This window comes from Nerophis lumbriciformis, linkage group LG02 (genome assembly GCF_033978685.3).
Source record: "Nerophis lumbriciformis linkage group LG02, RoL_Nlum_v2.1, whole genome shotgun sequence".
NCBI lineage: Eukaryota > Metazoa > Chordata > Actinopteri > Syngnathiformes > Syngnathidae > Nerophis > Nerophis lumbriciformis.
In genome coordinates this window covers 3,920,821-3,945,323 of record NC_084549.2, presented here as the reverse complement: position 1 = coordinate 3,945,323, position 24,503 = coordinate 3,920,821, and the positions used below count along the sequence as shown (strand labels likewise).

The window sequence follows — 24,503 nt, the reverse complement described above, 5'->3', positions numbered from 1 at the left end:
AGTGTAGCAAAGTACTTGGAGATGGGGGTCCTGCAAATTTTAAAAAGTCTCAAATCCAATAATCAGAATCCTAACATGGCAAAAATCTTGATGCTCTTTTGAGGTTGAACATTTCAAGCATGTTGCTGTCCTAAAGGGCTTACAGTTGATCGTTTTTACTTCAACTAATTCCTGCCTGGAGTATTGCAATGCACGTTTCCTGACTTGAGGGACCTGCTTTTACTCATTTTAGTTTTGTCGGATTCATTGGAATGTACGTACTATGACATCACCAGGTGGCTTGGTACACACTATATACCGTATTTTTCGGAGTATAAGTCGCACTTGCCGAAAATGCATAATAAAAAAAGAAAAAAACATATATAAGTCGCACTGGAGCCCGGCCAAACTGTGAAAAAAAACTGCGACTTATAGCCCGAAAAATACGGTAAGTACCAGTAAATGAATAAGATTTACCTTTACACTACAGAGAAAAATGTTAGATTGTAAGTATGGGCATAAACCTCTACATAACAAACTACATATTTGATTACATATTTGAATGTAAAAATACACAAACTAAAAAAACCCTCAGATTTACCCTAAAATTACATATAAAACTGTTAGGATTGTTAGCAGGCCCGGCCCTAATCAATCTGGCGCCCTAGGCAAGATTTTAGGTGGCGCCCCCCCACATCGGCAGTGAAGTGTATATACTCACAAGAAGCCGAATAGCTTTGTCTTTGACCTTTTTTTTTTACTTACAACTATACCTAATATATAAAGGGGTGGAAAAGTGACTATTACCTGCAGGGCAAACATTAGCTAACCAGAAGGCAATAACAATGTAAACAAAAAACACCTGCTTATAAGATCTAATACAAATGTCCCTGAGGAATGTAAGGTGGGAGTACTGTAATTACCTAACGTTACATTATTATTTTCCATAACAATTTAGCCTCCTCCACAATATTAACCCGACGTTAAAACAGAACTAGCTATTTATTGATTAGCAATTGCCGAATCATGTAACATTAGCTTAATGCTAAAAAGCCAGGTTACTATCACATTCTGTAACAGACAAATAATTTCATGTAGGCTAACGTTACCTACCTGCTAACTCTGTCTTTTCTCGTTTCTACTCCTCTTCTTTTCTCTTTTTTCTTCCCTGGGCACCTGACAGTTTTGGCCGTTTTGACATCTTGTGTTGATTTTTTGATGTGGTGACGTCCAAAAAGAGTCATGATACGGGAAGGGAGGGGGCGCACCGTGCGTGGGGAGGAGGGGGGGGCGTAATGTTGTAACAAATAATATTTCTATTAAATAGGCTTTACTTTGCATTTTAATTAACGTGAGATTATTTTTTGTATTTAGAAATAATAGTAACAACTTTTTTTTTCTTTTTTTTTTTCTCCAACATTTTTGGCACTGGCGTGGCGCCCCCTGATGGACGGCGCCCTTAGCATTTGCCTATACGGCCTATGCCACGGGCCGGCCCTGATTGTTAGTATGGATGTACACTTTAATATAACAATGATATTACAGAGAAAAATGTTAAATTGTTAGTAAGAGCATAAACCTTCATATAACAGGCTACATATATTTTTCAACTTGAATGTAAAAATACACATAAATATTAAAATAAATAAGATTTACCTTAAAATTACATATAAAACTGTTAAATTGTTAGTATGGACATAGACTTTTATAGAACAAGCTACATATTTATTGAAAGATAATTACTGTAATTTTACATGAATTTGAAAGTAATTTAAGAAAACAGGAAATGTAACCTTGTAGATTGTTATAGTAACTATAGGTTAAGCTTTGTCAGTGTGCCATGTGTTACCCAGAAATAAGATAGACTGCACACTAGGTAGGGGCAATAGGGGTCTACATCGCGATATATATTGGAGAGTCTTGCGACAAGGACATGTATCGCGATATTTTATTTGTAGTAGAAACATTTCAAAAGGGGTTGAAAGGCAAGCTGCTGATGTGTGCGTTAACATATTGCCTCGTTTGTGGTCCGGATCATGTTTTTATGTTCTGTTAGTTTTGGACTCCCTTAGTTCCTGTTTTTGTGCACCCTTGTTAGTTAACATGGTTACTTATTATTTCCACCTGTCTCTGATTAGTGTTCGCACGCTCACCTGCTTCCCGAGCACTAATCAGGGGCATTATTTAAGCTTGCCTTTGCCAGTCAGTCGGCCTGGCGTCATTGTTTGCTACATGCAAACCGGTTACGTGAGTTTTGCCTTGTCTCCTAGCCTATGCTAAGTGTTAGCTTGGAGTGCGATTGGCACGTGTTTCCTTCAACTTGTTTTCTGTTTTTGGTGCTTCTTTGATTGTTCAAAGAATAAAGCATGTTCCTACCTGCATGTCCTGTCCGGAGTGGTCCGTTTGCATAAGTCGCACCTGCCGAAAATGCATAATAAAAAAAAGAAAAAAACATATATAAGTCGCACTGGAGCCCGGCCAAACTGTGAAAAAAACTGCGACTTATAGTCCAAAATAATACGGTAAGTACCAGTAAATGAATAAGATTTACCTTTACACTACAGAGAAAAATGTTAGATTGTAAGTATGGGCATAAACCTCTACATAACAAACTACATATTTGATTACAGATTTGAATGCAAAAATACACGAACTAAAAAAAAACCCTCAGATTTACCCTAAAATTACATATAAAACTGTTAGGATTGTTAGTATGGATGTACACTTTAATATAACAATCACATTACAGAGAAAAATGTTAAATTGTTAGTATGAGCATAAACCTTCATATAACAGGCTACATATATTTTTCAACTTGAATGTAAAAATACACATAAATATTAAAAAAACAAGATTTACCTTAAAATTACATATAAAACTGTTAAATTGTTAGTATGGACATAGACTTTTATATAACAAGCTACATATTTAATGAAAGATAATTACTGTAATTAGGGCCCGCATGGCCCATTGTATAAGGACTCCCAAAGGGAGTCCTTATGCAATGGGACATAAGGACCTATTGAATTTGTAAGGTTTTATTCTTTATTCCCCCTTCAAGACAAAAAAGTACTAAAAACAGTAACTTTTGCCTCTTTGAGCTGTAATTTGACCCCCTTAACACGCTTCAAAACTCACCAAACTGAACGCACACATCAGGACTGGCAAAAATTGCGATCTTATAAAAAACCTAACCCCAAATATCAAAATTGCGCTCTAGCGCAATTTTGAATAAAACGCAGAAAAAACTGCTCCTTGGAAGAAAAAAATGACAAAACTGCCTGTAACTCCCACTGGGAAGGTCGGAGTCTAACTTAGACCTACATTTCATAAATTGACAACCCCCAGCAAAAATCAACAGGAAGTTTGCTATTCCCCCTTCAAAACAACATTTTTGTAAAAACCGGTCACCTTTCTTCAAACATTATCTCCTCTGAGCGCGTTTGTTGTTTCGGCTTCAAACTAACACAGGAGAGAGACTGAACCCTTCTGATTAAAAGTTGGCGAAAGAGCTTTGATACCTGCTCCGGTTTTGATTTTATGACCCTTCAAAGAACCTTTGCGCTGATGCTGCTGTTTTTTCAAGATGGCTGCTTAAAAGCAGGAAGCACCAGCGTGCCCACACAATGCAGACAAGGTAGGTACACTACACAAAAGTATTGGGACAATTCGGACTAAAAGTAGACACAAGTATTGGGACACTTATGACTACCACTGGACAAAAGTATTGGGACACTTAGGACGAAAACTGGACAAAAGTATTGGGACACTTGGGACTACAACTTGACAAAAGTATTGGGACACTTATGACTACCACTGGACAAAAGTATTGGGACACTTAGGACGAAAACTGGACAAAAGTATTGGGACACTTGGGACTACAACTTGACAAAAGTATTGGGACACTTATGACTACCACTGGACAAAAGTATTGGGACACTTATGACGAACACTGGACAAAAGTATTGGGACACTTAAGACTTTAACTTGACAAAAGTATTGGGACACTTAGGAATACCACTGAACAAAAGTATTGGGACACTTCGGACTAAACATTGACAAAAGTATTGGGACACGTATGACTACCACTGGACAAAAGTATTGGGACACTTACGACGAAACCTGGACAAAAGTATTGGGACACTTGGGACTACAACTTGACAAAAGTATTGGGACACTTATGACTACCACTGGACAAAAGTATTGGGACACTTATGACGAACACTGGACAAAAGTATTGGGACACTTACACTGGACAAAAGTATTGGGACACTTAGGACTTTAACTTGACAAAAGTATTGGAACATTTAGAAATACCACTGAACAAAAGTATTGGGACAATTCGGACTAAAAGTAGACAAAAATATTGGGACACTTATGACTACCACTGGACAAAAGTATTGGGACACATAGCACGAAAACTGGACAAAAGTATTGGGACACTTGGGACTACAACTTGACAAAAGTATTGGGACACTTATGACTACCACTGGACAAAAGTATTGGGACACTTATGACGAACACTGGACAAAAGTATTGGGACACTTAAGACTTTAACTTGACAAAAGTATTGGGACACTTCGGACTAAACATTGACAAAAGTATTGGGACACGTATGACTACCACTGGACAAAAGTATTGGGACACTTACGACGAAACCTGGACAAAAGTATTGGGACACTTAGGACTACAACTTGACAAAAGTATTGGGACACTTATGACTACCACTGGACAAAAGTATTGGGACACTTATGACGAACACTGGACAAAAGTATTGGGACACTTACACTGGACAAAAGTATTGGGACACTTAGGACTTTAACTTGACAAAAGTATTGGGACATTTAGAAATACCACTGAACAAAAGTATTGGGACAATTCGGACTAAAAGTAGACAAAAATATTGGGACACTTATGACTACCACTGGACAAAAGTATTGGGACACATAGCACGAAAACTGGACAAAAGTATTGGGACACTTGGGACTACAACTTGACAAAAGTATTGAGACACTTATGACTACCACTGGACAAAAGTATTGGGACACTTATGACGAACACTGGACAAAAGTATTGGGACACTTAAGACTTTAACTTGACAAAAGTATTGGGACACTTAGGAATACCACTGAACAAAAGTATTGGGACACTTCGGACTAAACATTGACAAAAGTATTGGGACACGTATGACTACCACTGGACAAAAGTATTGGGACACTTACGACGAAACCTGGACAAAAGTATTGGGACACTTGGGACTACAACTTGACAAAAGTATTGGGACACTTATGACTACCACTGGACAAAAGTATTGGGACACTTAAGACTTTAACTTGACAAAAGTATTGGGACACTTCGGACTAAACATTGACAAAAGTATTGGGACACGTATGACTACCACTGGACAAAAGTATTGGGACACTTACGACGAAACCTGGACAAAAGTATTGGGACACTTGGGACTACAACTTGACAAAAGTATTGGGACACTTATGACTACCACTGGACAAAAGTATTGGGACACTTATGACGAACACTGGACAAAAGTATTGGGACACTTACACTGGACAAAAGTATTGGGACACTTAGGACTTTAACTTGACAAAAGTATTGGGACATTTAGAAATACCACTGAACAAAAGTATTGGGACACTTCGGACTAAACATTGACAAAAGTATTGGGACACGTATGACTACCACTGGACAAAAGTATTGGGACACTTACGACGAAACCTGGACAAAAGTATTGGGACACTTGGGACTACAACTTGACAAAAGTATTGGGACACTTATGACTACCACTGGACAAAAGTATTGGGACACTTATGACGAACACTGGACAAAAGTATTGGGACACTTACACTGGACAAAAGTATTGGGACACTTAGGACTTTAACTTGACAAAAGTATTGGGACATTTAGGAATACCACTGAACAAAAGTATTGGGACACTTCGGACTAAACGTAGACAAAAGTATTGGGACACTTAGGACGAAAACTGGACAAAAATATTGGGACACTTAGGACTACCACTGGACAAAAGTATTGGGACATCTACACTGGACAAAAGTATTGGGACACTTAGGACTACAACTTGACAAAAGGATTGGGACACTTGGGACTAAAACTGGACAAAAGTATTGGGACACTTGGGACTAACACTGGACAAAAGTATTGGGACACTTATGACTACCACTGGACAAAAGTATTGGGACACTTATGACAAACACTGGACAAAAGTATTGGGACACTTAAGACTTTAACTTGACAAAAGTATTGGGACACTTAGGAATACCACTGAACAAAAGTATTGGGACACTTCGGACTAAACATTGACAAAAGTATTGGGACACTTCGGACTAAACATTGACAAAAGTATTGGGACACGTATGACTACCACTGGACAAAAGTATTGGGACACTTAGGACTACAACTTGACAAAAGCATTGGGACACATAGCACGAAAACTGGACAAAAGTATTGGGACACTTGGGACTACAACTTGACAAAAGTATTGGGACACTTATGACTACCACTGGACAAAAGTATTGGGACACTTATGACGAACACTGGACAAAAGTATTGGGACACTTAAGACTTTAACTTGACAAAAGTATTGGGACACTTCGGACTAAACATTGACAAAAGTATTGGGACACTTCGGACTAAACATTGACAAAAGTATTGGGACACGTATGACTACCACTGGACAAACGTATTGGGACACTTACGACGAAACCTGAACAAAAGTATTGGGACACTTGGGACTACAACTTGACAAAAGTATTGGGACACTTATGACTACCACTGGACAAAAGTATTGGGACACTTATGACGAACACTGGACAAAAGTATTGGGACACTTACACTGGACAAAAGTATTGGGACACTTATGACGAACACTGGACAAAAGTATTGGGACACTTACACTGGACAAAAGTATTGGGACACTTAGGACTTTAACTTGACAAAAGTATTGGGACATTTAGGAATACCACTGAACAAAAGTATTGGGACACTTCGGACTAAACGTAGACAAAAGTATTGGGACACTTAGGATGAAAACTGGACAAAAATATTGGGACACTTAGGACTACCACTGGACAAAAGTATTGGGACATCTACACTGGACAAAAGTATTGGGACACTTAGGACTACAACTTGACAAAAGCATTGGGACACTTGGGACTAAAACTGGACAAAAGTATTGGGACACTTGGGACTAACACTGGACAAAAGTATTGGGACACTTACACTGGACAAAAGTATTGGGACACTTACACTGGACAAAAGTATTGGGACACTTAGGACTACAACTTGACAAAAGCATTGGGACACTTGGGACTAAAACTGGACAAAAGTATTGGGACACTTGGGACTAACACTGGACAAAAGTATTGGGACACTTAGGACTAGCACCTGCCAAGTTTGTGGGACCGACCAATGCTGCTTGCAGCTTTAATTTTACATGAATTTGAAAGTAATTTAAGAAAACAGGAAATGCTATGTATAATTAATTTGGTATTTTTCTGTAAAAAAAAAATAGAAGTATACATAGTTTGTCATTACTGGCATATTACTTAAAATAACAGGCGGATTGTTTATTTACAGATAATGTCTTCAATTCGACAGTTTTATAAACTATTTAAAAAAAATAGAAAAATTACAGTAGAAATTTAGAGTAAATTAACCATAAAAATAGGATTTTTATATGAGGAATAAATAACCAACTGGTATGTTAACGTAACATATTATGGTAAGAGTCATTCAAATAACTATAACATATAGAACATGCTATACGTTTACCAAACAATCTGTCACTCCTAATCGCTAAATCCCATGAAATCTTATACGTCTAGTCCAGGGGGTCGGCAACCCGCGGCTCCGGAAGCCGCATGCGGCTCTTTGATCACTCTGATGCGGCTCAGCAGCTTACTTGCTGAACCCCCCCAATTGTCCCGTGAGACTTCCGGATTTCAGTGGCCTCTCGCAGAAAACTCCTGGGATTAATATTCACCGATTTTCACCCTTAAAGCTATACTAAGGGCGTGCCATGATGGTACAACATTTGGCGCCCTCTACAATCTGTATTGACAGCGTGCCAGACCCAACATTTGTAGTATCCCGGAAGAGTTAGGGCTGCATGGGATTCTGGGTATTTGTCCTGTTGTGTTTATGTTGTGTTAAGGTGCAGATGTTCTCCCGAAATGTGTTCGTCATTCTTGTTTGGTTTTGGTTCAAAGTGTGGCGCATTATTAGTAAGAGTGTTAAAGTTTTTTTTAAACCGACACCGTCAGTGTAACCTGTGTGGTTGTTGAGTAAGTACGCCTTGCTGTCACCTCCGTGAGCAAGCGGAAGCATCATACATCATGTGACTGATCAGGCACGCTGGTGGTAGTGGGCGCTATAAGTTGTACCATCACGGCATGCATGACGCTGACAATCGCTATTCATTCAAAACCCGCGTGCCGCAATTCCATATAAAGTTGTGGGCATCGTGTCTGAGACCCCTGGTTTATACATAGCACAAAGCCCCAAAAAAATTTCATATACAGTGTTATTTCATTTAAAATTTCAAAAATTTTTGCGGCTCCCATTGTTTTCTATAATTTGTGAAACTGGTCAAAATGGCTCTTTGACTGGTAAAGGTTGCCGACCCCTGGTCTAGTCGTGAATGAGATCAATAATATTATTTGATATTTTACGCTAGTGATGGGTTGATGAGGCGTCATGAAGCGTTTCGACACATTGCAAAACTGTATTGATACTGTGTCGATACTGTGTCACTAAATACTGACATCTGCTGGACATTAAAAATCCCTACAGGCAACCTATGGACCCACTCAACTGACACTGATTTTATGACCTAGTACAGGGGTCGGCAACTCGCGGCTCTAGAGCCACATGCGGCTCTTTAGCGCCGCCCTAGTGGCTCTCTGGAGCTTTTTCAGAAATGTATGAAAAATGGAAAAAGATGAGGGGAGAACAATCTATTTTTTGTTTTAATATGGTTTCTGGAGGAGGACAAACATGACACAAACCTCCCTAATTGTTATAAAGCACACTGTTTATATTAAACATGCTTCACTGATTCGAGTATTTGGCGAGCGCCGTTTTGTCCTACTAATTTTGGCGGTCCTTGAACTCACTGTAGTTTGTTTACATGTATAACTTTCTAGGGCGTGTTTTATGCCACTTCTTTTTCTGTCTCATTTTGTCCACCAAACGTTTAAGGTTGTGCATGAAAGGTGAGTTTTGTTGATGTTATTGACTTGTTGGAGTGCTAATCAGACATATTTGGTCACTGCATGACTGCAAGCTAATCGATGCTAACATGCTATTTAGGCTAGCTATATGTACATATTGCATCATTATGCCTCATTTGTAGCTATATTTGAGGTCATTTAGTTTCCTTTAAGTCCTCTTAATTCAATTTATATCTCATGACACACTATCTGTATGTAATGTGGCTTTTAATTTTTTGCGGCTCCAGACAGATTTTTTTTTTGTATTTTTGGTCCAATATGGCTCTTTCAACATTTTGGGTTGCCGACCCCTGACCTAGTATATACAATAATATAAACCAAGCCTTGTCAAGGTTTTACTTCAAGGAGAATCCTTGTCAAAGTTTTATTTCAAGGCGCATCCTTGTAGAGGTTTTACTTCAAAGAGAATCCTTGTCAAAGTTTTACTTCAAGGCGCATCCTTGTAGAGGTTTTACTTCAAGGAGAATCCTTGTCAAGGTTTTACTTCAAGGAGAATCCTTGTCAAGGTTTTACTTCAAGGCGCATCCTTGTAGAGGTTTTACTTCAAGGAGCATCCTTGTCAAGGTTTTACTTCAAGGAGAATTCTTGTAGAGGTTTTACTTCAAGGAGAATCATTGTCAAGGTTTTACTTCAAGGAGAATCCTTGTCAAGGTTTTACTTAAAGGCGCATCCTTGTCAAGGTTTTACTTCAAGGAGAATCCTTGTCAAAGTTTTACTTCAAGGCACATCCTTGTAGAGGTTTTACTTCAAGGAGAATCCTTGTCAAGGTTTTACTTTAAGGCGCATCCTTGTAGAAGTGTTACTTCAAGGAGCATCTTTGTCCAGGTTTTACTTCAAGGCGCATCCTTGTAGAGGTTTTACTTCAAGGAGAATCCTTGTCAAGGTTTTACTTCAAGGAGAATTCTTGTCAAAGTTTTACTTCAAGGCGCATCCTTGTAGAGGCTTTACTTCAAGTAGAATCCTTGTCAAGGTTTTACTTCAAGGAGAATTCTTGTCAAAGTTTTACTTCAAGGCACATCCTTGTAGAAGTTTTACTTCAAAGAGAATCCTTGTCAAAGTTTTACTTCAAGGCGCATCCTTGTAGAGGTTTTACTTCAAGGAGAATCCTTGTCAAGGTTTTACTTCAAGGAGAATCCTTGTCAAGGTTTTACTTCAAGGCGCATCCTTGTAGAGGTTTTACTTCAAGGAGCATCCTTGTCAAGGTTTTACTTCAAGGAGAATTCTTGTAGAGGTTTTACTTCAAGGAGAATCATTGTCAAGGTTTTACTTCAAGGAGAATCCTTGTCAAGGTTTTACTTAAAGGCGCATCCTTGTCAAGGTTTTACTTCAAGGAGAATCCTTGTCAAAGTTTTACTTCAAGGCACATCCTTGTAGAGGTTTTACTTCAAGGAGAATCCTTGTCAAGGTTTTACTTTAAGGCGCATCCTTGTAGAAGTGTTACTTCAAGGAGCATCTTTGTCCAGGTTTTACTTCAAGGCGCATCCTTGTAGAGGTTTTACTTCAAGGAGAATCCTTGTCAAGGTTTTACTTCAAGGAGAATTCTTGTCAAAGTTTTACTTCAAGGCGCATCCTTGTAGAGGCTTTACTTCAAGTAGAATCCTTGTCAAGGTTTTACTTCAAGGAGAATTCTTGTCAAAGTTTTACTTCAAGGCACATCCTTGTAGAGGTTTTACTTCAAGGAGAAACCTTGTCAAGGTTTTACTTCAAGTAGAATCCTTGTCAAGGTTTTACTTCAAGGAGAATTCTTGTAGAGGTTTTACTTCAAGGAGCATCCTTAATTTAGGATTATTTCATAACTTCATTTAAATAAAAATATATTTTTTATTTTATTTATTTTATCATTTATTATTTATTTTATATATTTATTATTTTTTAGATCCAGTCAATAAATAATGTGAACATGTATCATAACATGGAAATGTAAGAGAACGTGTTGTGGATGAGGATGCTTGTGGACTGGGAAATTATTATTTATTTTTTTTACACATTTTTATTTTTTTTTGAAAAACAGTTTTTCCAATGTACGCTTTCTCTTCTTAGTTATTATTTCTCCGGCTGTAGAAAAGAGCCGCTCACAGGGCACAGAGGAGGCGTCAGTGCGACACAGTTGGCGTATCGGTCACGTGACCGAAACAGCTCATGATCGGTCACGTGACTTTCTAAAAGCATTTCACACATAAGTCGCTCCTGAGTATAAGTCGCACCCCCGGCCAAACTGTGAAAAAAACTGCGACTTATAGCCCGAAAAATACGGTATATATGGTGTATCGTGACATGGCCTAAAAATATCCAAATATTAATAGACGGCCATATCGCCCAGTCCTAGTCTGCAAGTTAAGATTCTCCCCAGGAAGTCAACATTATTTATCCCCCCCCCAATCGGATTCCTCATTGTGTGACCTTCCCCTAATTTCCACGGCTGCGTGGCCATGGAGGGGAGCCACAAAGGCTGCTACATCCCAGGGCCATGGAGGGGAGCCACAAAGGGCCCCGCCCGGCGTGTGATTGGCATTGGGCAGGCAGGCCCAGATAATTGTTTAAATGGTCCCATTGAGGACGCTTTGATCGATATCCCATTACTGAATGCTGCATATCTCCCTGCAGCACCTGGCAGGTACACCCCCCACCCCCCGCCCCCCCACGTCTCAGCCCCCAATCTAACCCCCCTAAATAGATGACATTCATCGACCCGCCGCCAAATATGAAATCCATTAGCACGTCACGGCCCGGCTGGATTTAGCTGGGATTTCTTTCCGCAACATGACATTTGACTCGCTATCTGCTCGAGAAATTATTGAAGGATTAGTCGGCCGCTCCCACCTCGCCATCTTTCTGCCGCCGTGACCACAGGAAGCCAACAACAGTTTTTGGCTTCTCCGAGTCCACTACGGCCAGGACACCCTGAAGAAGGGACGACCGAAGATGCTCTAGAAGAGGAAATCTATCAAGAACACGAACACGACTTACAGGTTTTACTTCAAGAAGCATCCTTGTAGAGGTTTTACAGCAAAGAGAATCCTTGTCAAGGTTTTACTTCAAGGCGCATCCTTGTAGAGGTTTTACTTCAAGACGCATCCTTGTAGAGGTTTTACTTCAAGGAGAATCATTGTCAAGGTTTTACTTCAAGAAGCATCCTTGTCCAGGTTCTACTTCAAGAAGCATCCTTGTCAAGGTTTTACTTCAAAGAGAATCCTTGTCCAGGTTTTACTTCAAGACGCATCCTTGTAGAGGTTTTACTTCAAGGAGAATTCTTGTCAAGGTTTTACTTCAAGGAGAATTCTTGTAGAGGTTTTACTTCAAGGAGAATCCTTGTAGAGGTTTTACTTCAAGGAGAATCCTTGTCAAGGTTTTACTTCAAGGAGCATCCTTGTCAAGGTTTTACTTCAAGGAGCATCCTTGTAGAGGTTTTACTTCAAGGAGAATTCTTGTAGAGGTTTTACTTCAAGGAGCATCCTTGTCCAGGTTTTACTTCAAGACGCATCCTTGTAGAGGTTTTACTTCAAGGAGAATCCTTGTCAAGGTTTTACTTCAAGACGCATCCTTGTAGAGGTGTTACTTCAAGGAGCATCCTTGTCCAGGTTTTACTTCAAGGCGCATCCTTGTAGAGGTTTTACTTCAAGGAGCATCCTTGTAGAGGTTTTACTTCAAGGAGAATCCTTGTCAAGGTATTACTTCAAGGAGAATCCTTGTCAAGGTTTTACTTCAAGGAGAATTCTTATCAAAGTTTTACTTCAAGGTGCATCCTTGTAGAGGTTTTACTTCAAGGACAATCCTTGTCAAGGTTTTACTTAAAAGCACATCCTTGTAGAGGTTTTACTTCAAGGAGAATCCTTGTCAATGTTTTACTTCAAGGCACATCCTTGTAGAGGTTTTACTTCAAGGAGAATCCTTGTCCAGGTTTTATTTCAAGGAGAATTCTTGTCAAAGTTTTACTTCAAGGCGCATCCTTGTAGAGGTTTTACTTCAAGGAGAATCCTTGTCAAGGTTTTACTTCAAGGATAATTCTTGTCAAGGTTTTACTTCAAGGAGAATTCTTGTCAAAGTTTTACTTCAAGGTGCATCCTTGTAGAGGTTTTACTTCAAGGAGAATCCTTGTCTAGGTTTTACTTAAAAGCACATCCTTGTAGAGGTTTTACTTCAAGGAGAATCCTTGTCAAGGTTTTACTTCAAGGAGAATCCTTGTCAAGGTTTTACTTCAAGGCACATCCTTGTAGAGGTTTTACTTCAAGGAGAATCCTTGTCAAGGTTTTACTTCAAAGAGAGTTCTTGTCAAAGTTTTACATCAAGGAGCATCCTTGTCCAGGTTTTACTTCAAGGCGCATCTTTGTAGAGGTTTTACTTCAAGGAGCATCCTTGTCAAGGTTTTACTTCAAGGCGCATCCTAGTAGAGGTTTTTCTTCAAGGAGAATCCTTGTCAAGGTTTTACTTCAAGGAGAATTCTTGTCAAAGTTTTACTTCAAGGTGCATCCTTGTAGAGGTTTTACTTCAAGGAGCATCCTGGTCCAGGTTTTACTTCAAGGAGAATCCTTGTCAAGGTTTTACTTCAAGGAGAATCCTTGTCAAAGTTTTACATCAAGGAGCATCCTTGTCCAGGTTTTACTTCAAGGCCCATCCTTGTAGAGGTTTTACTTCAAGGAGCATCTTTGTAGAGGTTTTACTTCAAGGAGAATCCTTGTCCAGGTTTTACTTCAAGGCCCATCCTTGTAGAGGTTTTACTTCAAGGAGCATCTTTGTAGAGGTTTTACTTCAAGGAGCATCCTTGTCAAGGTTTTACTTCAAGGAGAATTCTTGTAGAGGTTTTACTTCAAGGCACATCCTTGTAGAGGTTTTACTTCAAGGAGAATCCTTGTCAAAGTTTTACTTCATGGTGCATCCTTGTAGAGGTTTTACTTCAAGGAGCATCCTTGTCCAGGTTTTACTTAAAAGCACATCCTTGTAGAGGTTTTACTTCAAGGAGAATCCTTGTCAAGGTTTTACTTCAAGGCGCATCCTTGTAGAGGTTTTACTTCAAGGAGAATCCTTGTCAAGGTTTTACTTCAAGGAGAATTCTTGTCAAGGTTTTACTTCAAGGCGCATCCTTGTAGAGGTGTTGCTTCAAGGAGCATCCTTGTCCAGGTTTTACTTCAAGGCGCATCCTTGTAGAGGTTTTACTTCAAGGAGAATCCTTGTCAATGTTTTACTTCAAGGCGCATCCTTGTCAATGTTTTACTTCAAGGCGCATCCTTGTAGAGGTTTTACTTCAAGGCGCATCCTTGTAGAGGTTTTACTTCAAGACGCATCCTTGTAGAGGTTTTACTTCAAGGAGAATTCTTGTCAAAGTTTTATTTCAAGGCGCATCCTTGTAGAGGTTTTACTTCAAGGAGAATCCTTGTCAAGGTTTTACTTCAAGGAGAATTCTTATCAAAGTTTTACATCAAGGAGCATCCTTGTCCAGGTTTTACTTCAAGGCGCATCCTTGTAGAGGTTTTACTTCAAGGAGCATCTTTGTAGATGTTTTACTTCAAGGAGAATCCTTGTCAAGGTTTTACTTCAAGGAGAATTCTTGTAGAGGTTTTACTTCAAGGAGAATTCTTGTCAAGGTTTTACTTCAAGGAGAATCCTTGTCAAGGTTTTACTTCAAGGAGAATCCTTGCCAAGGTTTTACTTCAAGGCACATCCTTGTAGAGGTTTTACTTCAAGGAGAATCCTTGTCAAGGTTTTGCTTCAAGGAGAATTCTTGTCAAAGTTTTACATCAAGGAGCATCCTTGTCCAGGTTTTACTTCAAGGCGCATCTTTGTAGAGGTTTTACTTCAAGGAGCATCCTTGTCAAGGTTTTACTTCAAGGAGAATTCTTGTAGAGGTTTTACTTCAAGGAGAATCCTTGTCAAGGTTTTACTTCAAGGAGAATCCTTGTCAAGGTTTTACTTCAAGGCACATCCTTGTAGAGGTTTTACTTCAAGGAGAATCCTTGTCAAGGTTTTACTTCAAGGATAATTCTTTTCAAAGTTTTACTTCAAGGCACATCCTTGTAGAGGTTTTACTTCAAGGAGAATCCTTGTCAAGGTTTTACTTCAAGGAGAATCCTTGTCAAGGTTTTACTTCAAGGCACATCCTTGTAGAGGTTTTACTTCAAGGAGAATCCTTGTCAAGGTTTTACTTTAAGGCGCATCCTTGTAGAGGTTTTACTTCAAGGAGCATCCTTGTCCAGGTTTTACTTCAAGGAGCATCCTTGTCAAGGTTTTACTACAAGGAGCATCCTTGTAGAGGTTTTTCTTCAAGGAGAATCCTTGTCCAGGTTTTACTTCAAGGAGCATCCTTGTCCAGGTTTTACTTCAAGGAGCATCCTTGTCCATTCAGGACCTTCATCAACAATAGTCAACAAATAGATCTAGTGTAGATCCACACCGAGTTCAGTTGAAGAATTGTGGGCGTACTTTGATACCGATAGGCCACGGTACGTCAGATTGAAGAACATCAGGTCTGACACCGGGATCAGCAGTACCAGAGCACCGCAGGGAACGGTGCTGGCCCCTCTTCTCTTCACTGCTGACTTCTGCTACAACTCGGAGCTGCGTCACATCCAGAAGTTGGCGGATGACACAGCCATCGTCGGGTCCATCAGGGACGGCAGAGAGGAGGAGTTTGGGAGCCTAGTGAGGGACTTTGCTGTCTGGTGCCACAGGAACCTCTTGCAGCTCAATCCGTCAAAGACCAAGGAGCTGGTCATTGACTTTGGGAGGTCGAGTCCAAGCTCACAACCTGTTGTGATCGAGGGAGTCGAGGTACGGACCGTGGACTCATTCAAGTACCTCGGGGTGTGCGTGGACAAGAAGCTGGACTGAACTGTTAACACGGACCATTTGTACAGGAAAGAACAGAGCAGGCTGTACTTCCTGAGGAGGCTCTGGAAGAAACTCTTGTGGATGTACTACCAGTCTGTGGTTGCCAGCATAGGCCCCGATCCCGTGGGTGCTTCGGGGCCCGAGCACCCACGTGGGATTGATGGCAACTTTCAATCTTTAAAATAATTTTTCCAAATTCTAATTTTGTTGTTATTAACTTTGCGGCAGAGTTTGGTCCGTTTGACGTGATATGAAAGTCTCACATCATATAGTCTATAATTAACAAAGTCTAACCAAGATTTCATTGAAAAGAATCGAAAGGTTATTGATAAGTATCGAAATACATTTTAGTGCCAGTACCAAAATATTGGTATCGGGACAACCCTAGTCCTCGGTAAGATATTGGTACTGTGTATACAAAACATTAACAGAACATTTATTGAGAAAAGTATCGAAAAGTATCAAAATACATTTTAGTGCCAGTACCAAAATATTGGTATCGGGACAACACTAGTCCTAGGTAAGCTATTGGTTTTTACAAAACATTAATAGAACATTTATTGAGAAAAGTATCAAAAGGTATCGAAAAGTATTGAAATACGTTTTAGTGCCAGTACCAAAATATTGGTATCGGGACAATCCGAGTCCTCGGGAAGCTACTGGTTTATACAAAACATTAATAGAACATTTATTGAGAAAAGTATCGAAAAGTATCAAAATACATTTTAGTGCCAGTACCAAAATATTGGTATCGGGACAACCCTAGTCCTAGGTAAAATATTGGTTTATACAAAACATTAATAGAACATTTATTGAGAAAAGTATCGAAAGGTATCGAAATACATTTTAGTGCCAGTACCAAAATATTGGTATCGGGACAACCCTAGTCCTCGGTAAGATATTGGTACTGTATATACAAAACATTAACAGAACATTTATTGAGAAAAGTATCGAAAAGTATCAAAATACATTTTAGTGCCAGTACCCAAATATTCGTATCGGGACAACCCTAGTCCTCGGTAAGCTATTGGTTTATACAAAACATTAATAGAACATTTATTGAGAAAAGTATCGAAAGGTTATTGAAAAGTATCGAAACACATTTTAGTGCCAGTACCAAAATATTGGTATCGGGACAATCCGAGTCCTCGGGAAGCTACTGGTTTATACAAAACATTAATAGAACATTTATTGAGAAAAGTATCGAAAGGTTATTGAAAAGTATCGAAACACATTATAGTGCCAGTACCAAAATATTGGTATCGGGACAACCCTAGTCCTAGGTAAGCTATTGGTTTATACAAAACATTAATAGAACATTTATTGAGAAAAGTATCGCAAGGTATCGAAATACATTTTAGTGCCAGTACCAAAATATTGGTATCGGGACAACCCTAGTCCTCGGTAAGATATTGGTACTGTATATACAAAACATTAACAGAACATTTATTGAGAAAAGTATCGAAAAGTATCAAAATACATTTTAGTGCCAGTACCCAAATATTCGTATCGGGACAACCCTAGTCCTCGGTAAGCTATTGGTTTATACAAAACATTAATAGAACATTTATTGAGAAAAGTATCGAAAGGTTATTGAAAAGTATCGAAACACATTTTAGTGCCAGTACCAAAATATTGGTATCGGGACAATCCGAGTCCTCGGGAAGCTACTGGTTTATACAAAACATTAATAGAACATTTATTGAGAAAAGTATCGAAAGGTTATTGAAAAGTATCGAAACACATTATAGTGCCAGTACCAAAATATTGGTATCGGGACAACCCTAGTCCTCGGTAAGATATTGGTACTGTGTATACAAAACATTAACAGAACATTTATTGAGAAAAGTATCGAAAAGTATCAAAATACATTTTAGTGCCAGTACCCAAATATTGGTATCGGGACAACCCTAGTCCTAGTTTATACAAAACATTAAATTTCACAGAACATGACGGAGCAGAAGCCCCAATCGTAAAATATTGCAAGTGGACCGACCGAGTAATGACAACAAAGTAGAACTTTCCATCATTTTCAACAGACTGCATTGCAAAATGATTAACCGGCCAGGGACGGGGGCCATGAATCCCTTCCATACTGTAAGGTCTATGATGATTTCGATCCCAGCTCATGTTTTGTTCCTGTTCCCTCAGGGGAGGACTTGGAAGACGACCAGCCCACACCCGCCGCCCCCCACCCACTCACTGTGGACCCCCTCCTCCTCAGCCCAGCAGCTGACAGCACCCAGGGTCTCCCCAGTGACCCGGACCACTCATCAGAGGACTCCGCGGTCACCCCGCCGGACCCCTCCTCGCACAAAAGGCGGCGCCAAGACCCGAGCGGCGCCAAGCCCCGCCGCGCCCGGACGGCCTTCACTTACGAACAGCTGGTGGCGCTGGAGAACAAGTTCCGCGCCACCCGGTACCTGTCGGTGTGCGAGAGGCTCAACCTGGCCCTGTCCTTGAGTCTGACTGAAACGCAGGTCAAGATCTGGTTCCAGAACAGGCGGACCAAGTGGAAGAAGCAGAATCCGGGGGCGGACAGCACATTGCCGCCCACCTCCGGTGCAATCATCAGTCCCGGTCAGGGCACATGCGGGCCGGGCCAGGCCGGATTCCAGCAGTCCTTCAGTTCCGGGAACGTCATCTTCCACACGGCCGGACCTGTCCCGCTTTCCTCCACTGGGGGGCTCCTGCATCCCTTCATGTCCACTGGATTTGTGCAGCCCACTTACTTTAATCCACACCTATGAAACAACTCTCCGAAAGGTGTCTGATGCCAAAGGGGACCAAAAAAAAAGACACTTTGATCAAAGTGAACACCCTTGGACCCCCAAACCAAGGTCCTGTTCCTCGTGACTGTGTAGCAATGAAGCACTACAGATGTCTGTCGTTGAAACATTGCGCTTTATATGCAACATCTTTTTTACATCTGTAACACAAACTGCACCGCAACAACTGAAATCTAAGTACAAACCCCGTTTCCATATGAGTTGGGAAATTGTGTTGGATGTAAATATAAACAGAATACAATGATTTGCAAATCCTTTTCAACCTGTCAAGACTTGGTTCCTTTCCTGACAATTTAAATCAATGTTCAAGTAAATTTATTTATTTTTTATTGTAAAGAATAATATATTTTAGCTTCTGTTTTTTCGACGAAGAATATTTGTGAAATATTTCTTCAAACTTACTATGATTAAAATTCAAAAAAAAATATTCTGACAAATCTGGAAAATCTGTAGAATCAATTTAAATCTTATTTCAAAGTATTTTGAATTAAAAAAATTTGTTCTGGAAAATCTAGAAGAAATACTGATTTGTCTTTGTTAAATATTCTAACAAAGTGCAGATTGGATTTTAACCCATTTAAAACATGTCATCAAAATTCTAAAATGTATCTTAATTAGGAAAAATTACTAATGATGTTCCATAAATTCTTTTTTAAATTTTTTCAAAAAGATTCAAATAAGCTAGTTTTTCTCTTCTTTTTGTCGGTTGAATTTTGAATTATAAAGAGTCGAAATTGAAGATAAACTATGTTTCAAAATTTTATTTTAAATTTTTTCTTGTTTTCTCCTCTTTTAAACCGTTCAATTAAGTGTTTTTTTTGATCATTTATTCTCTACAAAAAAACCTTCCGTAAAAGGAAAAAAAAATGTACGACGGAATGACAGACAGAAATACCCATTTTTTTATATATATAAATTTATTTATTTAGCTATTTTTGTTTAAATCACACTTACGTGTAACTTACAAATGACAATATATATATTTATTATATCAAACTGGTAGCCCTTCGCATTAATCAGTACCCAAGAAGTAGTTTTTGGTTTCAAAAAGGTTGGTGACCCCTGTACTAGGGCATCAAATCAGTGTCAGTTGAGTCGGTCCATAGGTTGCCTGTAGGGATTTTTAATGTCCAGCAGATGTCAGTATTTAGTGACACAGTATCGACACAGTATCAATACAGTTTTGCAATGTGTCGAAACGCTTCATGACGCCTCATCAACCCATCACTACAAAAGACTATAGCAAAAAGTACAAACAAAAAAACACGCACAATGGCGGAGAACAAACTATGAAACCAAAAAGACTATAAATATGGAACAAAAACTTACTTGGCTTGAGGAATTGACATGAAAAGAAGTATCAGGCATGAACAGAGCATAAATGTGTTGAGGTCGTCAGGACGAACAACAGAAAATGAATGAACTTAAATACTATGGACATGATTAGTGAAAGCAGGTGCGTGACTCAAAACGTGAAACAGGTGCGTGACGTGACAGGTGAAAACTAATGGTTGCTATGGTGACCAGACAAGGGAGTGAAAAGACAGAAACTAAACAAAACATGACTTAAAACATAACATGATAATACAGACATGACACAACCCATATTTAGTTGAGGAATAAGTCGAAAAATGTGGACATGATGGAAGTTTGAAAAATGGACAATTCATATTGAATGGGAAAAATGTCATGGAAAACCGGGAATTCTGGGAAATCTAGGATTTTTTTGGAATTTGTCAAGGGAAAGCCCGCGATTCCCGAATAGTCTGAACAGTTTGAAGTTGGAACGGTTTGAACCTGATTAAAAATGTGGGAATTGTGGAACTTTGAAGAATGTCCCAATCAGAAAAATTGGGAATTTCGGGAAAAGCTGGATTTTTTGGGAAAATGGTAAAAAAAAAAAACTTGAATGGTCTGAATGATTTAAAATGTTTGGTGTTCAAATTTTTCAAAATAGGTCGAGAAATGTTTTAGTAGTAACATGTTGAATTTAGAAATGGAATTACGGAATTCCTGGAATTTTGGGAAAACTGGGAATTTTTCCAGTTCAATAAAGAATTTAATTTTTTGTCCTGATTAAGAGGAATGTTTTGACGGTGGAACGGTTGAAGTGGGTTGAAAAATGTGGGAGGAGTAGTCGCCAGAAAAAAAGGATGGAAATAGGGCTTTGGAAAACCAGGAATACTGGAAAATCCTGGAATTCTTTTCAACTTGGAAAAAAGGTAGTTCGGATTTCCAGGATGGTGGAATATGTTGAATGGTATGAATAAGTAGAAAAATGTGGAAATGATGGAAGTTTGAAAAATTGACAATTCATATTAAACGGGAAAAATGTCCCGGAAAACCGGGAATTCTGGGAAATCTAGGATTTATTGGAATTTGTCAAGGGAAAGCCCGCAATTCCCGAATAGTCTGAACAGTTTGAAGTTGGAACGGTTTGAATCTGATGAAAAATGTGGGAATTGTGGAACTTTGAAGAATGTCCCAATCAGAAAAAAATGGGAATTTCGGGAAAAGCTGGATTTTTTGGGAAAATGGTAAAAAAAAAAAACCCAACTTGAATGGTCTGAATGAGTTAAAATGTTTGGTGTTCAAATTGTTCAAAATAGGTTGAGAAATGTTTTAGTAGTAACATGTTGAATTTAGAAATGGAATTACGGAATTCCTGGAATTTAGGGAAAACTGGGAATTTTTCCAGTTCAAAAAAGAATTTAATTTTTTGTCCTGATTAAAAGGAATGTTTTGATGTTGGAACGGTTGAAGTGGGTTGAAAAATGTGGGAGGAGTAGTCGCCAGAAAAAAAGGATGGAAATAGGGCTTTGGAAAACCAGGAATACTGGAAAAACCTGGAATTCTTTTCAACTTGGAAAAAGGGTAGTTCGGATTTCCAGGATGGTGGAATATGTTGAATGGTATGAATAAGTAGAAAAATGTGGAAATGATGGAAGTTTGAAAAATGGACAATTCATATTGAATGGGAAAAATGTTCCGGAAAACACGGAATTCTGGGAAATCTAGGATTTATTGGAATTTGTCAAAGGAAAGCCCACAATTCCCAAATAGTCTGAACAGTTTGAAGTTGGAACGGTTTGAATCTGATGAAAAATGTGGGAATTGTGGAACTTTGAAGAATGTCCCAATCAGAAAAATTGGGAATTTCGGGAAAAGCTGGATTTTTTGGGAAAATGGTAAAAAAAAACAAAAAAAAAACTTGAATGGTCTGAATGAGTTAAAATGTTTGGTGTTCAAATTTTTCAAAATAGGTCGAGAAATGTTTTAGTAGTAACATGTTGAATTTAGAAATGGAATTACGGAATTCCTGGAATTTTGGGAAAATTGGGAATTTTTCCAGTTCAAAAAAGAACTTCATTTTTTGTCCTGATTAAGAGGAATGTTTTGACGTTGGAACGGTTGAAGTGGGTTGAAAAATGTGGGAGGAGTAGTCGCCAGAAAAAAAGGATGGAAATAGGGCTTTGGAAAACCAGAAATACTGAAAAACCTGGAATTTTTTTCAACTTGGAAAAAAGTAATTCCGATTTCCAGGATGGTGGAATGTGTTGAATGGTATGAATAAGTAGAAAAATGTGGAAATGGTGGAAGTTTGAAAAATGGACAATTCATATTGAATGGGAAAAATGTCCCGGAAAACCGGGAATTCTGGGAAATCTAGGATTTTTTTCGAATTTGTCAAAGGAAAGCCCGCGATTCCCGAATAGTCTGAACAGTTTGAAGTTGGAACGGTTTGAACCTGATGAAAAATGTGGGAATTGTGGAACTTTGAAGAATGTCCCAATCAGAAAAATTGGGAATTTCGGGAAAAGCTGGATTTTTTGGGAAAATGGTAAAAAAAAAAAACCAACTTGAATGGTCTGAATGAGTTAAAATGTTTGGTGTTCAAATTTTTCAAAATAGGTCGAGAAATGTTTTAGTAGTAACATGTTGAATTTAGAAATGGAATTACGGAATTCCTGGAATTTTGGGAAAACTGGGAATTTTTCCAGTTCAAAAAAGAATTTAATTTTTTGTCCTGATTAAGAGGAATGTTTTGACGGTGGAACGGTTGAAGTGGGTTGAAAAATGTGGGAGGAGTAGTCGCCAGAAAAAAAGGATGGAAATAGGGCTTTGGAAAACCAGAAATACTGAAAAACCTGGAATTTTTTTCAACTTGGAAAAAAGTAATTCCGATTTCCAGGATGGTGGAATGTGTTGAATGGTATGAATAAGTAGAAAAATGTGGAAATGATGGAAGTTTGAAAAATGGACAATTCATATTGAATGGGAAAAATGTCATGGAAAACCGGGAATTCTGGGAAATCTAGGATTTTTTGGAATTTGTCAAGGGAAAGCCCGCGATTCCCGAAAAGTCTGAACAGTTTGAAGTTGGAACGGTTTGAATCTGATGAAAAATGTGGGAATTGTGGAACTTTGAAGAATGTCCCAATCAGAAAAAATGGGAATTTCGGGAAAAGCTGGATTTTTTTGGGAAAATGGTAAAAAAAAACAAAAAAAACTTGAATGGTCTGAATGATTTAAAATGTTTGGTGTTCAAATTTTTCAAAATAGGTCAAGACATATTTAGTAGTAACATGTTGAATTTAGAAATGGAATTACGGAATTCCTGGAATTTTGGGAAAACTGGGAATTTTTCCAGTTCAAAAAATAATTTAATTTTTTGTCCTGATTAAGAGGAATGTTTTGACGGTGGAACGGTTGAAGTGGGTTGAAAAATGTGGGAGGAGTAGTCGCCAGAAAAAAAAGGATGGAAATAGGGCTTTGGAAAACCAGGAATACTGGAAAATCCTGGAATTCTTTTCAACTTGGAAAAAGGGTAGTTCGGATTTCCAGGATGGTGGAATATGTTGAATGGTATGAATAAGTAGAAAAATGTGGAAATGATGGAAGTTTGAAAAATGGACAATTCATATTGAATGGGAAAAATGTCCCGGAAAACCGGGAATTCTGGGAAATCTAGGATTTTTTTGGAATTTGTCAAGGGAAAGCCCGCAATTCCCGAATAGTCTGAACAGTTTGAAGTTGGAACGGTTTGAACCTGATGAAAAATTTGGGAATTGTGGAACTTTGAAGAATGTCCCAATCAGAAAAATTGGGAATTTCGGGAAAAGCTGGATTTTTTGGGAAAATGGTAAAATAAAAAACCCAACTTGAATGGTCTGAATGAGTTAAAATGTTTGGTGTTCAAATTTTTCAAAATAGGTCGAGAAATGTTTTAGTAGTAACATGTTGAATTTAGAAATGGAATTATGGAATTCCTGGAATTTTGGGAAAACTGGGAATTTTTCCAGTTCAATAAAGAATTTAATTTTTCGTCCTGATTAAGAGGAATGTTTTGACGGTGGAACGGTTGAAGTGGGTTGAAAAATGTGGGAGGAGTAGTCGCCAGAAAAAAAGGATGGAAATAGGGCTTTGGAAAACCAGGAATACTGGAAAATCCTGGAATTCTTTTCAACTTGGAAAAAAGGTAGTTCGGATTTCCAGGATGGTGGAATATGTTGAATGGTATGAATAAGTAGAAAAATGTGGAAATGATGGAAGTTTGAAAAATTGACAATTCATATTAAACGGGAAAAATGTCCCGGAAAACCGGGAATTCTGGGAAATCTAGGATTTATTGGAATTTGTCAAGGGA

The 24,503-nt window shown here is 38.7% G+C and overlaps 1 protein-coding gene across 1 annotated transcript in view; it reads left to right on the top strand.

Moving 5' to 3' along the window:
- nkx1.2la (NK1 transcription factor related 2-like,a) overlaps positions 1-18,817 on the top strand; it is a 30,107-nt gene extending 11,290 nt beyond the window's left edge. The window contains exon 2 of the mRNA XM_061981258.1: positions 18,224-18,817. Coding sequence (XP_061837242.1) covers positions 18,224-18,817 — 594 coding nt within the window. The remainder of the gene's footprint in view (positions 1-18,223) is intronic.
- Positions 18,818-24,503: the final 5,686 nt, after the last annotated feature.